General features: G+C 27.8%; 1 protein-coding gene across 2 annotated transcripts in view; it reads left to right on the top strand.

Moving 5' to 3' along the window:
- Window positions 1-16,992, top strand: part of LOC129960170 (carbohydrate sulfotransferase 1-like) — a 174,997-nt gene that overhangs the window by 30,890 nt on the left and 127,115 nt on the right. Inside the window, exon 2 of one of the 2 annotated variants that reach the window (XM_056073373.1) lies at window positions 13,232-13,376. The exons of the other annotated variant lie outside the window; for it this stretch is intronic. Coding sequence (XP_055929348.1) covers window positions 13,339-13,376 — 38 coding nt within the window. The 5' untranslated portion in view covers window positions 13,232-13,338. The remainder of the gene's footprint in view (window positions 1-13,231; window positions 13,377-16,992) is intronic. 2 annotated transcript variants of the gene reach the window in all.

The following is a 16,992-nucleotide window of genomic DNA, read 5'->3' on the forward strand; positions in this document are numbered from 1 at the left end:
AAACGGACTGAAATTATGAAATCATGTAATGGAAAATATTTATTTTGAATCATTCCTGATTTTGAGTCAATTTTTAATCCATCTAACTCTAAAATATTAATTTTATGTTTGTTAAATATATTCAGTCATGCACTTTTTTAAAGACCTTATTTAATGATTTGTTTCATGTTTTTAGAGATAAAATTGTGTAATTGGATTTTAGATTCATTTCTAAATATAAGAGAATTCTGAATTTTGGAATTGATTATTAACATTGCAATAAACTATTTTAATATTTTAATAATTTAAATATTAGTTAATAGATTAATTTATTTGATTTGTCATTCCATTCAAGTGAGGTCACTTCACAATGGATCTGTGAAAAGTTTATTTTAAATTAATATTATATTACATTATTTAAAATAATAAAATATAAAGACCAAAACTTAGAAAATAATTAAAATTCTTCTTTTAATACACCGATAAAATTTTATTCCTATTTATCATATATTTTTATTTAATTGGACTTATTTTATATTTGTAAAGATAGAACTTGTTATTCGATTTGTTATTTACTTCTTAATGTGCTTGGAATTTGAAACTTTATTTAAGTGTGTGTCTTTGATGAAAATACAATGTTTAATATTTTATAATTAAATTGAGATTTAATTGATTCATTTACTTACATTTTTCCATAGGAATGTTGCTATCAGATTGTGAATTTGTGAAAAAATAATTTCAGTTTCCTTAATTTGGCAAATTGAGTAATTTGGAAAAAAAACTGATTCCTAACAAAAATTAATTATTAATTTAAGACTAAAAAGTTTAAAAAAATGTTACAATTTAAAAAAATTCTATTTTCTAATGAACTAATAAATTAAAAAAGCTGTTTTCTTTTATTTAGATGTAATTACTTTTTTTAGCATCTATTAAAAGAGAAAATTTTAATTTGTTTTTATTAGTTGATACAATCAGTAAACTTCCTTTTGTTCCAAGGACCAACTCATTATTAAATTTAAGAAAAATTAAATTCTATTTTTATTCTTAACACTGTATTAGAAATTAATACCTATGAAAGGATAGGAAACAAGAGGAAACATTTTCCCTTCATTTTCTTTCAGTCTCTAAACTTTAATTTAACATTGTATATCAGAAAAAAAAATCAAATGTGCCGTACAAAACATAGGAAATTTTTTTTTTAAAAAAAGGAAAAGGTATCGGATTTTTTAAAAAAAGAAATGAAACTGGTTTTCTGCATGAAGTGAAGCCAGAAAATTCTTAATAGAAAGAAAGCCAAACAAATCCGAAAACATGTAATTAGATGTACTCTGAGAATTTAAATAATGGCCTTCCTAATATATAATGCACAAACCCTTAACGCTTGAGCGCGCTACCTAGAAACAAAATTTAATGTCATTTATATTCGCACACAAAAACCTTTCTAGTTAATATCACATTTAACACTTTTCATTTTTGTAATACTAACTATAATCAACTAGCAGATTCATTTATTTGTAAGAAATAATCTTCCTAAACCAGTTTCTCACTTGCGCATAGACAACCGCATTTTCTATCCGAGTGACCAAGAATTGGCAGACTCGTGCGATTTTGGAACTCTGCCACAGAGTATCAATATTCTACATGAACTGCAGTATGTGACTATTTGCCAATAAAGTGGATTTTGTAAATTAATTATTTTTAAATCAGTGCTATTACACGTTTTCCTCTTTAATATATTATGTGTGTTTTTCGTCATATGTGATATTAAATGTACGAACAAAATATTCTTTATTATATTCAAGCTGAAATCTTTCCATTTCGATCATTAATTGGTTGGGTTTTCTAAAGTGCTTTTACTACTATTAACAATCATGATAAGGGTTGTTTAACATTAGGGTTATTGCAGCTTGTTCATAAGGAGTTACAGGCACATGATATAGATTATGTGCATGTCATTTTATTACGTACATTATCATTACTTTACGCTATATTATGAAGTCACCTTTTTTCCTTCTTGCAAAATTTTAAATTTTATAAAGAGATTATAATCATCATTAAATATTATGATAAGATTTTTTTATCATTAAGGTTAAAGGAATCATTTGAGGTGAAGTCATAATCACGTGATCTTGATAACTGCGCATGTCATTCATTAATTCTTTCAGATATATTGTGAAGCAAAATCTTAAATTTTATAGAGCGCTTTCACAACTATTAAATATTATGATAACACTTTTTCAGTGTTAAGTTTAAAGGACACATTTCATGTGAGGTCACAGTCACATGACATAAATGATTGTATATGTCATCAGACATCATCATTTTATGAAGTCACATGCATTCTGAAGGCGTATCTTTTTTTTTTTTTTTCACTTGCAGTGAAATTCGCAGTGGATGCCAAAATTCAACAGGAGTGAAATATTTGTTATGATATATATGAGAAGTACGAATTGATTTCATTAAAAATTTAAAAGCATTTTTTTTTTTTTTTGTAATGATGGAACTGAGTTTTCAAAATTATGAATTAAACTGAATCCAGTTTAGATTAGATTAAAAGTCGGATAAAATATGCATGAATTAAAAATACTATTAAAGCTTAATGAATGAAAATTGTTTAAATCTTTTTTATCAATGAAAATTTTATTTTTCATCACATATCATTTTCTGACTTATCCTGACTCTAAATGAAAAAAAAAAAAAAAAAAAGAGAGAGAGAGAGAGAGAGAAAAGAAAAATAAGAGAAATTTTGCAGATCTAGTACTCCACTGTTTTATCCCCCGCCCCCAAAATTGTTACAAGTATTTCTCTGCATTATAATAGTTTTCCTTTTTTTTTTTTTTTTTTTTTTTTTTCCTAAGTGTTCAATTTTTTTAAAAAGAAATCTCTAATCTTGTTAAAACTCTTCCACAACATTGATTTAGAATTATAATTTATTGATTTATCATTTTTTAGTAAAACTGAAGGCAATAATTGCATTTAAAATGTAATTAAAGACTCAAATGATTAAAAGTTATTTTTTAATGGCAGTGAACTTAGGTTAGAAACGCTAAACGGTTTTAACCTTAAATTTTCGAGAGACGCCTTCTTAATTGAATAAAGAATCCAAACCACTAAAATTAAGTAATTAAATAAATGAATTATTTAAATAAATAAAGGAAATTTTTAAAAACATATCTTCTCACTTTCAAATCTCAAAAGTATTCCTTCTTTTTAATGAATGTCTTTAATTTAGCCATTTAACGTTCCTTTTAAAATGAAATATATATTTCTTATATAACGCAATCTTTAGTCGTATTTGAAGTATTTATTTTTTATAAAACATTTTTCTATGTTTATAATTGAATTCTAAATTAAGAGAATTTTTCCTTTAATTCTTAATTAATGTCTCAATGTTTTTTGGAAAAAAGTAGAATTTCCAAGAACTAAAATGTACCTTAATTTAATACGGGAATATTTTTTATATTTTCGTATTTCGTAATTTGCAGATAAAGTTTGCAGGAAATGTTACCATTCGTTGATTTTGTTATAAAATGAAAAGGAAGGAAAAAAAAAAAAACAATATTTTTATATAAGGGCACAGAAAAAGTGAATGTTTTGCTCATTTTATTCCTCATAAAGTTAAAAATACAAAACGCTTGTTTTAAAATTGATAGAATATTTAATTTTATTAACAGTATCACATTTAATATATTAATATTATAAAAAGAGCAATTTAAACATATTCCATAAAACTGATTTAAGTTTGTAAAATACCAATTCATTAAATAACTTGAAAAGTTATTACTGAAAATGCAAATAAAGTAATATAACAATAAAAATAACAATATTGACAATATGAGCAACAAATTATCGTAAGTATAATAATCTCACTTTTTAATGATATTCTTTTACATAGATAAAATAAATGCAATTTTAAGTCCAAGACCAATTAGCAAGCTTTTTAAATTGCACATCTAAGAATTAATTTTTAAAAATTTTGAAAATATGTGTTTAAACAAAATTATTTGAATTAAAAATTGTCTTTGTCTCATCTATTAGTTATTTTTAAAATTTTCTACTCAATTAAAAAAGATTTTCAATGGAGGAAAAAAGATTTATAACTGGCGCAGATTTAGAGGATTCTAAAATTCGTAAAATCTTTTATCTTTAATTAGCAAACTCAACCTTTGGCTGAAAAAAGGTTAATATTAGATTAAGTAAGAAACAATTCTGTTGCTCTGTTACCATAAAAACTGTAAAATGCGAAAATTGTGAAATATTATTTTTCTTGCTGGTTTAAGAGTATTTCAGGAGCACTTTGGAAACTTTTTTTTTTTAAGCAAAACATATTCTCATTCATGAAATCTCAGAAAAATCGATTCGTTATTCTGAGAAATAAAGAAAAAGAAGTAACCATTTTCGAATCTATATTATTTCAAATCCTATCAAAGTTTATATATTTAAATAAAGCTTTCTCTTCTTTTTAAAATTCAAAGAAGGGCTTGTTTTCATAATTGAAAATATGTATAAAATCAAATCTTTCACAAACGTAAAAAAGTTATTAGTAAAAAAAAATACATGCCCGTTTATTTTTACCCGAGACCTTCATGTAAAATAAACAATTAAAAACATTTTACAATATTAATTGACTGTTAATGTTGTAATAATCGAAACATTAATCGACTGTTTTCATTAAATGTGAAATACAAAAAAACAGGGTGAAAAATATAATAAAAGCACCATGTATACTTATTTCCTTATTCAAACAATTCAAAGAAAAGCAATTGAAAACTGAAAAACCGGAAAGAAAATCGTCTTAATCAATTACACTAGTCGAAGTGAATCTAAATCATTCCAATAGACCATTTCCAATAGATCAGTTTTATTTTAAATTTATCTAAAGAAAAACACCATTTTAAATCTTTTTATATATTTGGGTTTTTTTTTCATTCTTAAAAAATTAAATTTCCTTTTTTATTTACTCTGGCGCTTAAATCTACTCATTTTGAATGCAATATAAAATTAGTTTCCTGTTGTTTGTTTCACATTCAATTTCAAACTAATTTGTAAAACTGTTCCTTTAGCTGTTAAAAATTAAAACTGAAACTAGGCATATATTACTACACATTCAGATAAACTACAAAAAAAAATCACAAATTTGTTTACAGCAATCGCATCTTCCTAACTTTCATTAACAAATAATTGTGTTACTGGATCAGAGTATTCTCTTAATTTAATTCTGAGTAACTGCGTTAAAATGTCACAGTATAAGCTTTCTCCCTTACACCCGTAGCATGACGCCATTTCATTATAATTTAAAGGAGTGTTGCTAGACAAAAGGATTGAGTTAATTGAGATCGTCACCATGCGGGTTAAGCTTCTGTAAATATTTACGTAGACGGAAGGAAAGAAAATTAAGCAACAGGTGATTTGCATAATAATATATTAGAAAAATACATTCACTCTGTTCGAGTTCATTGTTTTCGGAAATAAAGATTGACAACAAATGATCTTATCTTTTAAAAAAGGGGGATTTTCTTATCTCAATAATCGCCAAGAATTTTATTCATGTTGCTGTTTATTCCCAAGATTATTAACTAGAAAACAATTTTAATTTTTCCTAGTTTAAATACATATGCCAGCAAAATCATGTGGAAAATAAAATTATCAAAAATATTATTAGGGTTTAAAAAAATGGCTTGATAGGAATTACAATTGCAATATTTTTTGAATAAGCCGTATTGTATTGAAAAGACCGGTGTCTGTTAAATCTAGGTTGATCCTCTAAGTATCAAAGAAATAAAAAATATATAAAATTTTGAATTTTAAGAAATGGTTCCATGTAAGTGATCAAAACTGTAAAATGCCAGCACTTATAAAAGGAATTACAGACAGAGATTATTGTCCTAAAAGTATATATAAACATTTTATTAACTATTTTATCAAAAATTAATAGCGAAGTTTCAGAAATTGATTCACGTGATTGTGGAGATTTTTTCGTTATTGAAGATTTCAACTGTTGGCCGTTATTATCCAAGCACTATTGAGAACTCCTACCGATGAAATAGCGTCTTTTATCTTGTCAGCTTATATTTGGCAGAATTTTGTATCAATAAGTGTTCTCAACTCATTCATCGTAACTGATATTGAGCTATAAAAGTTGTGTGTCAGCCGTATCTCCAAAAAATTCTATTGTTGTAAGATCCGGTGGGTGTTACGGGAAATTGAATTGTAATATTGCGATCAAATCAACTGTTTACCAGAATTCCATTAAGATTGTCCCTCACTTCTCAATAATCCTACTAAAATATTCTAACTTAGTGGTATGGTCCTTATTCCACTACAAACATTTCCTAAATTCGTGGCATAATGCATTTCTATATTTAGTTCAGCTTAACAAGTCAGAAACGTTTTATGAGATGAATAAAATTCACTGTCATGGTATTTTCAAAGAAAAAAAACCCACTTCAAACAGTTCAAGCATTCACTAAATAAACTCTAAACTTTACTAGTTCACATGATGTTTTATTGTCAAATGAAGGTGATCAGTTGTCCACTTGCTCAGTTACTATAATAATGATGAATAGTTGTTGTTGTTGTTGTTTATAATGGCACTTGCCATGCACAAGCTCGGTGACGAAGTCAACGATTTTAAGCCAAGAGAGCGTCTCTTGTTTTTAGTAGCGCCAACTAGGGCCAAGAGTACGTCTTAACTACTCACAGATCTCATTCGCTTGCACAACCCCTTTTTACAGGGGGGCACATTCACACATCTCACAGACAGAAAGGAGGAAGAACAACCATGCCCGTACCGGGACTCGAACCCAGAACGCCCAGAACACGGGGAAGACGCGCTACCCCTATGCCAGGACGCCGGCAATGATGAATAGTTCAGCCACTTAATCTGAGAAAAAACTCATTTTATGAATGAAAATAATGATACTTGCAAAAAAATGAAAAATATTTGTATTAATTTATCAGGATCATGAAAGTTTCGATTATTGATTCCACATTTGTATGAAATGGCTTGAGCTATAATACTAATATACCGTAGAATTAAAGAATTGGGACAGTCGATTAGATTCGGGCTGTTTCATATCCTTAGGTCCTTTCCCATAAAATAGGTTCTTATGTTGCAACGATGTAAATGTGGTTTATGGAATCATTTTGTAGAGAAAACGCCACGTAGTTACAGTTATTGTACAAGTCTTTAAAATCAGATATCATCAATTAAATATTTTTAGATAAACCTATTAGTCCTTCTGCTGTTTCAAAGTAAGTAGAAAAATATATTATACCCTTAAAGAACAAATTTGTCTGATTATGTTTTATTGTAATAATTTAATTGCAATTATTGTAGTACAAGTAATAGTAAATAAGGTTAAATGGTAAAATGAGGCTTACAAGTAAGTTAAATAAATGTTTTAGAATCCCAGAAGCTATTTAGATTTGTTTAGATTGGACCGCAATCAATTGTCTAAATTTAAAACAAGTACCCTAAAAAACAAGGAAATTATTATTTTGAACCAGAGGAATAGTCTAGAAAGTAATAATAATTACTACTCATCCTCATAATCTGGAAGGGAAAGAAACCAAAACAAGAAAAGGATGTTAAAAACATTAAAGGTTGGATGAAAAAAAAATTAAGGTTTATTAAAAATTAAAGCATAATTTTTTTATGTCCAATGTGAGGAAAAGTAGGAAGAAAAAATTGTGCACTGCATGAATTGTCTTATTTGAGTTCATATATTGTGAACCGAGGCTGATAAAAATTGGAGAATCAAGAAATACTTTTATTTTAATAACATTTAAGGGAAATGGTGGTCTGATTTGGGAAACAAATAACTAATTGAATTATTGGCATACATTTTTATGTTATTTTTTAATTTAAATAGTATTTAAAAATTAATCACATTGCTTTAAAAATGAAAAAATCAAATAAAAGATACAAGAAATTCCATTATCTTTTGAAAAAAAATCAATTTTCCATTCTACGACTTCTTCATGTCATAATTAATTTGGTGCGCCCTTTATTTGACAACGTAAAGAAGAATGGAAAAAGACATGCATATTTAATCCTCTTAATCCCTCTCTTATAAAACGTATTAATGTTAGCGTTGAATTTCGCTTCATTTTTGATTAAAGAAAGAAATACGGGCTTCCAGTAAGTTTATCAACAATAGAAAATTCCATATATAAAAATGTTCGCATCTTATTTCGATCGTTTCTAATTTAATTATCCATGTTTCTTCGTATGTACGTCGTATTTCTGAATAAAAAGGAATAATATTAAGTTTCAGCTCACAATTCAAATGAGCTAAAAAAGATTGTCTGCAATTTTCAATGAATCTTCACTGAGCATTTAAAGGACTAGACGTAAAAGAGGAAATTCAATTTATCCATAAATAGCTAGTTTTTCAAGAATGTCAAACGGGCTTTTAAGATGTCAGGTTACATTATTTTTTAGAAATTCAGGAGAGCATTTTAAATAAAGCCATCCCACGTATTTCCGTTGTATTTTTCCTTCTTTTTTTCAGTGACGATAGAATCAATTCTAAAATTGCGTTAAACTGTTTCCCCAAACACTAGAATCATTTATTAATATATTCATACGTAGGATTTTCGAAATTCCATCCAAATAAGCATCTTTTTGTGAATAAATATAGAAATAATTTAGGTTTCTGGTCAATATTTGATAAATTTTGTAACGTTTCAATGAATATAAAGTTTCAGAATTTTTTTATCGAATAAAATTAAACCTTACGGGACACCAAATAATCACTTCATGATGTCAAAATAATAAGTTACGCAAATATACACGAATTAAAAATAATCTCTGGAATCAAACATTAATATACTTTCCTTTCAACATCTAGGCATTTTCTTTTTTTACGTTTAAGCCTATCATAAAGTCTTCTTTACATAAAGATCAGGAAAATCTTCATCATATAAATCAGGAAGGTTTTAATTAACATCTCATAATTGTCCTGCATAAATTGAAAAACTCACTTGGCAAATTCATCATTTCATATTTAAATAAAAGACATGTGAATCATATTTTGGAATGGAAATAAAATAAGTATTAAAGTAATATAAATGCAATATAAAAGTCAAAGATGCTGAGGAAGAAGGAAAAAATAGAGTGCTAAATCTGGATTTTTTTTTCTCGCATCGATTTGATATTTTCAGTCTTTGTCAGCTTTCTTTTTATTCATTTGTGTACAAGAGAGAGAAAGAGTATTGCAATCGTCAAAACATTGGATCTTGAGATTTTTATGAATCTCCCCTTTTTCGATTTCTCCGAGTTCGAAAAAATAATTTTTGAATTTTTTTATCTCTATCTGTAACCGCAATAAATTAAAAAAACCGTTTCTAGTGAACGCATTCAGTTGTAATCGTATAGAAAGTCATTCTTCGAACAAAGTCTGTCCAAAGTTTGATAGAAATCTACACATTTGATATAAAATCCAAAAACCAAATTTCATCCGTCTAACTCAAAACGTTTTATGTCTGTCTGTCTGCCTTCACAGGCAGACAGACAGACATAATTCCCAAAATGTGCTTTTTGGACTCAAGAAGCCTGAAAAGCAAAGATTCGTCAAAATTTAGAGGTCGAATTTTCTAAAGATTAAAATAATTTCTCTCTATATGCGAGAAAGTAAAAAGAGAGACAAATTTAATTTCAGTATGTGATCTTTATATCAAAATTGTAGAAATACGTCAATATTTGGATACAAGTTGTCAAAGGAAAGAGATCCAAAATAAATTATATTCATTATGTGACGAAAATACAACATATTGTGGAATGTAAAAAAAAGTTGAAGGGAGAATTCCCACTGGTTCAACATTATATTAGGTTGCCCAAATGAAAAGTGGACACTTGCGATTTCGTCAGAATGCCTGCAGCTATGGCAGCATCACCGAAAAGGGATATAAAGGGCGATAGGGAGAGTGCATTGCATACGACATATTCGTGGTAGAGGAAATTGACCGAAAGTAAAGTCGTGCTATATATACATGAATTCGTCCAGATCGGAACAACGCGCGGTAGTACATTTTCTGATTCTTCGAACGCCGTGGTTGATTGATTTCCTGTAACCGAGGGAGTACTATCAATTCAACATATTACTGCTGTACTCAGATGAAACTATGGAAAAGTAAACGGCCAGGCTTTCTCACACAACAAGTGGTCCTTCTCCATGACAATGCCCGTCCACACGTCTCCCGTGAAATCCAGACAACCTTAAAAAAAAATTCCTTTGGGAAGTGTTGGAACTCCCGCCATACAGACCGGATTTGTCACACTGTGACTTCCACATCTTTGGGCCACTTAAGAAAGCATTACAGGGGACACGCTTCCATTTGGACGACGAAGTGAAAGAAAATGCAGGACTTCCTCTAAAATCAACCACCATCTTTCTACAGTAAAGGCATAGATCTGTTTCATAAACGATGGGACTTGTGTTACAACGCTCATGATGATTTCTTTTGATTTCCAATAAAGAGACTCTTTTGATTCAACTTGTCCACTTTTCATTTGGGTAACTTAACACATCACACTGATAAGTGCATAGGGCTAATAAGTATTTCTGTGATCAAAAATCAGCAGAACTTCTGATCTCATAATCTCTCATTGATATCTTAAAATTATAAATCAATTTCTCACTGACAATTTGTTTTAATTCTTATTTACTAGATAATTTTATAATTAATCATTCTTACAAATTACTTTCTCTAACAATTCAATGAGATTTAGCTGTTCATTCTTTTTCTAGATATTAATCCATGTTTGCAAAATTTCCATTGTATTGAGAACTCTTAACGTGAAAGAAGCCCTTTTTGAAAATCATTCTATTTCCAGAGTGTGGTCGAAAAAGAAAACAAAAAGAAAAAACATGATTTAGTACCAGGAAGAGCGGATAAAAGCACAGAATATAAACAGATTAATTCATCAAAATATCTGTTCTATAATTAATTCATTAGAATTTAAAAGTTACAATGTTCCACACTTAATTAAATAATCCCATACATTAATAGACTAGTTTTAAATGTATAAAATATCAATGCAGAAAGCTTGGATGTAGTTCCTGCTTATTCTAACCTTCTTTACTTGTTAGATTAAGGTTCTCAAAATCTAGTCTCAAGACATTATAATATGACAAAGAGTTTGGAGGAGAAGCATGAAAGACCTCCTGCACCTTTTAAAACATTATAACATTTAAAAAAATGGCACTTTTACATGCTCCGCTCTTTACAATTAATGAAACTAATAATATAAAGTGGAGTAAACCAACGATATAGAAAACAAGATTATCTACAAGGTGATTAAGTGATAGATACACGGTTGAAGTAAAATTTTAATGACTTAATAATGTAGTTTTTGTACAAGCTCCTGCATATGTATAACATCAGTACAGCTCATAAGGTAAAGATTAGCCTCAATTTTTAATAGACAATAAAATATGCTTATAATAAACTATGCATTTTTATACTATTTGTATTTATATCAGGGTTAATAAAAAGTCACTATTACATGTATTTATTTTATTTTCATTCCAAAAAATAATAATATTCTGAAGATAATGAAAATTTCAATTTATTTCTAGACTCGTTCAAAAAAAGATAATATTGTGAGATATATCAAAAAGTTCTGGGACTAAAAGCTTTGAAAAGCTACAACAAAAGACACCACAGGATTGTACTTCATGTGATAGCAAGGCAGTGAACCAAATGGTATCCTTGCATAAATATCAAGAATAGAAATAGTAGATATTTTTTAATCAAACGAGAATAATAGTTTACCGGTGAACTTAAAATAAATAAAATAACTCCTGATGCTAATCTACCTATGACACTTGTCACAATATCTTATTTAATCAGTTTGGCATACTGTAGAATTAGTCCGAAGATTTTTCGTTACGCCTACTTTTAAAGTGTTATGACTTCGTGAAGGTAAAGAAAATAAAAAATAAATATTTACAAAAACATGATGAATGTCATAAGAATGTCATTGTCAAGTAAATACATTAACAGATGAATTTACAATCATAATTCCATTTTCAAGAAAACAATATTACTATTACATGGGAAAAAAATTAATAAAGCAATCGAATTAATAAAGAAATTCACTTTCATCTCAACTACACTTTTAATTTTTTAATTACAACTTAGTTTTAGTTAAGATCTAGATCAATTTATTTATATGTGTTTCCTTCATTAATTTATTTAGATGTGTTTACCCCAGTTTTAAATTTTTTTTTCATAAAAAATCGTGAAAATTTATTCATATTTTTATACGAATGGACGTATAACATGTCCGGCATGATATGTATTTTAATATTTACTTTTCATTTTAATATTATTTTTACTTTATTTTAACTTCTTTTTGTTAAAATTATAATTTTAACTATGCATAATAAATTTGATATGAAAAGTTTTACAATCTAATTACGAGTAAATGATTTTCAAACATTAAAAGTATTATTAAATCCGGAGAAAGAAAATAAGAGGGCGAAATAATGTTTTTCCAGATAAATTGTCTTCATCTTCGAAGTGAAGTCATTAAAGTTTTTAAGTAAAGTGAAAGATGATAACAACCCCATAAATATTATTTGCAGTCCATTTTTCTTCATAATTATTTTGTTGCGTCTCCGTAAAAAGATTAAAAAATAATGACGAGAAAATTTCCTGTTGATTAAAAAAGTAATAATTATGTCGAATTCAGAGTAAATCAAGTTCCTCGTAATCGTACATTTAGAATATTATTGTGTTTTCGGAAAGTCGTTCTTTTATTGAATATTTTTTATAAAGAAATAGAAACAATTTGTTACTTTTTACATAATAAAAAAAAGGAATTATTTTTTATCGACGAACTACAATCAATTAAATAGAAAAAATTATTTGCTATTTTAAAATTAATTACAATTTAATACTTATCTTTGAAGGCCATAATTTGAGTGAAATATTTTTTATGACGAAATTTAGGTAATTTGATATTAATATTTTTCTAATAAAATTAAACATTTTTTTACAATATAAAAATTAATTATAGCCTAAAAAGCACAACCTATTTAAAGGCAAATAAAAAGGCCGAAGGATTTGAACGAACGTCTGAATCAAAAGATTGTGTTAACGTTTACCTTAATGACACTGCATCAGTCTTGGTGCTGAACTTTATGATTATGAGTTTTACCTATTTTTAGAATATAAATCCATTAAACAAATTAATGTGTAAGAGAAGCAGTCTGCTAAGAAGCGATATTTTTTGTTTCAGCTGCGCAATAAACGTTTGAAAAATAGCACTTAATGACTGAAGATAATCAACACCTACCATAAAGTAGAAGATCATTTTGTTCGATTGCGTCTCTTTGAGTGATTTTTATGATGAAAGATCAGCCGCTCTTTTTTATTGACAAAGAGTAAGTACCTCAATGGCCAAATGGTTTTAGATATACTTAATATACTAACTGAATTGTGTATACAATCTGTGACAGATAATATTTTACATATTTTCTGTATTTTACGACTTTGTATTTACTATATGCAAACTAATTACTAAAAACGACTGCTTTGCAAACACTAAGTTTAAAATATACGATAAAACTAATAATAAAGAAATAATCTCCTTTTATTACAATTTAGTAAGGACTCTATTCAAATGTGATCGATTACACGATTTGTAAAGATCGGTTTTACGTTCAGAGTTATTGGTTTTAAATTTAAAGGTATTTTTCTCTCTGCCTTTCCTCTTATACATGTAAGAAGTATTTAGAGACTTAAGTTTTGGTATATCAAATGCAGCAGACTCTCAATAATTTGGTTTCTCTTATAGTTTGTCGCTTTCAGAAGGACGAGAGGGGACATTTAAGGGGAAGTAAGGCATTTTGTGGGGTTTCAGTGGCCTTGGCCCGATGTAAATAATGCCTATAGAAATATTAACTGCTGCTCAGAATGAAATTTTCATGTGTTTAGTTATTGTCAAACTTATCCTTTAATTAATTATCAAAAAATATGTCATCTTCACAATTCAGTATTCAGTATTTGTATGCAAAATTTTACTTATATGACATATGCGAAAAAGTAAGAATAAATTAATATTAACCCTCAGCGAATACCAACGCGTTCTTAAACAAACGCTTTTTGAATAATATTTTTTAAATGCAAAAGCGTATTTTACAAAAGATATTAAATTTTGAAAAATCTTTCCATCGGCTGCAATTTAATTTTAATAAATGGAGTTTAGAATTTTTTTAAAACTAATAAAAAGTTACAAAAATATTTTTAAAAATAAAAGAGAAATATCGAAAAATGAGTGTTGGATTCACCTTTCACATTTGTCTAGCAAGTAACACCTTTGTCTAGCAATGGAGTATCTATACATTTTATTATTTCAACATCAACTTGTTTATCAAATTTTGAGAGAGAGAAAAATAAAGAAAATTGCACGGATATGAAATTGGTATCATTGAATAAAAATAAACTTCTGAATTTTAAGATGGTATAAAAAAAATTTCTGAAGAATTTCCTCCGAGGTTGCTATCGAAAAATGGAAAGATTTAGATAATTTCTAATTAATTAGATATTTAATAAATTGTTTAGCAACGAAAAATTGACAGTATTCTTTCTCTTGTGTTAAATAATAAGTGTCCCAGCTGTTTAGGAAGTAACGTGGAGCAAGCACAGTCACAATGATTTTAATCAAAATTAAGATAACAACATTTTTCATATAATTTGGTACATTTTGTAATAATTTCTGCAATAAGCATATGTTTTGCTATCAAAGTGTATAGAAGTCTTTTAAATATGCTTCTTCTAATCCGGCGTTTCCATTGGTTCGACATCCTCTGATATGAAATCTGCTGGATTACTTAGGATCTACTATAACTTCCAAAGGAACGGGAAATTATAGTTTCAATTATGATAGCTTAAAACACAAGATAACAAAAATACCTTTATTTAAAATTAATAATATTTTATAGAGATAAAGTTTTTATATCTTATTCCTATTCATGTATATTGAAGAATTTTACACTATGACATACTAAATTAATTTATATAGTAAACCTCAAATTTTAGAGATATCTAAAGTGATACAAAAAAAGGGGAATTTTTTTTGTCATTTATCTGTATATTTTAAACATTCTATATCAGTTTTTAATCTAAAAAAATTAGCAATCATTTAACTTAAAAAATCATTTTGTCAGTCATTTTCATCTTTGTGAAAATTTGCAATCAAACACAAGCAGTTCAATAGGAGTTGTTAAAAAATAAATTTCATTTTTAATTTATTTTCTTATAAAAATGTTACACACCGCTAGAGAAGAAACACACACCGCTAGAGAGAGTAAGAAAGTCAGATAAATTAATACCCTGACCAGGAAGTTTGTTAGCCGTAACATATTAGTAGATAGTACTATTTATAATTGTAAATTTATTGTTGTAAGTCACAACAGCTTCAACTTAGCAAATTTGAGGCGTGCTGTGTTTATAAAAAGAAGGATGCGGAGATGAAACAGAGTTTATCAAAGGATATTGAAAAAAATTTCTGATAATCATGAATATTCAGCGTGTAGTTGAACGATAATCAATATTTTTAATTTCATGCTCCATTGTCTTATATTCATAATCGATTACACTTACTTCATCTCGAATTCTTTGGTTTTAATGCGTGCATTGTGTGAAGGAGCCATAGAAAAAATTGCTCAGAATCATAAATATTAATTTGAACCTTTGTTAGTAATCAGCGATTCTGAATTAATGCTTTCCACTTCACGCTGTGTTTTCAAGCATTTTAGATCAATTAGCAGAATTACATTTCGGCCGCTGAGAGTTTGATATAAGTATCCGAGGACAAATTTTCTGGATCATACGCAAGTAAAAAAAAAAAAAATCAGCAATTCATTAATGTGATAGTGTAATAACATCTCGGGAAGAGTCAGTAATGGATTATTTGTGGTAAAAGAAAAAAGACCTATGCTTTTTCTCACATAAGAAATCAAATTGAATTAGAAGAATTTTTTATTATAAAATTGGTGACCTATATTCTGAAGGTATTTGGTAAGGTATTTCAGCTTTCATATATGGCTGATATAGTAGTTCCACAAATGAATAAAAGCATAAAAAAATTTATCAACATTAGAATAAGTTTTTGGCTGTTAGATTTTATGAAAACACATGAATGAATCAGTAAAGAACGTATTTTAAAAGAGAAATTTAAAACAAATGATTCTCAAAATATTTTGGTATTCATTATCTTGCACAAAATATAAACCAACTTCATTGCATTTCAAACAATACCGTATATTTAAATACCATATCACAGGAAGATATTTTATTAATTTCTTTATTCCATTTTCAAAAGAAATGTATTTTGACATTTCGCTAGATTAATAATGTAATTAACAAATAAAATCAATAAGTACGAAGTGGATACTGGTTTTTCTTATTTCCACACCACAGAATGTAAAACACAACAATTATAAGCTGAATATCTTAAAATTTGCTGCAACTGGCACATTTTAAAACAATAACCACTAAACTAAATCTATATTTTTTTCTTGATCGTAATTAGTCATGAAGACCTCTATCTATTTATAAGATTTACCAAAGCTGCTCTAAAAAGTACTATTTGAACCTCATGGAAATGTATCTTTCAAATCATGGTCTTGTTTTACAGTGGTTCTTTCTCTCTCTTGACTGTCTTACATATTTGCATAATTGTAGCAATTTCTAAATTTGCATAATTGCAATAAGCAATTTACAAATCTTTCAAGTAAGGACTCATCATACTTCTTTACTAGCTTTGCTAAAGCAGCTTTAACCAAGATCTTTGTGATGAATGCAAACATCGCTCAGATGACAAATTTGTTTCTTCAACAGACGATGCAAATATTCACGATGATGAGGGCAAATGAAGCACAATCTCCGACATCAGGTGCCTCAGCTAAATTTATTTAACTCCGTTATTCAAATATTCATCTCAGGGTTCATTTCAAACATTGTAACCGAGTACATTCGCCTTATACACAAGAACAA

This window comes from Argiope bruennichi, chromosome X2, assembly GCF_947563725.1.
Source record: "Argiope bruennichi chromosome X2, qqArgBrue1.1, whole genome shotgun sequence".
NCBI classification, from domain to species: Eukaryota; Metazoa; Arthropoda; class Arachnida; order Araneae; family Araneidae; genus Argiope; species Argiope bruennichi.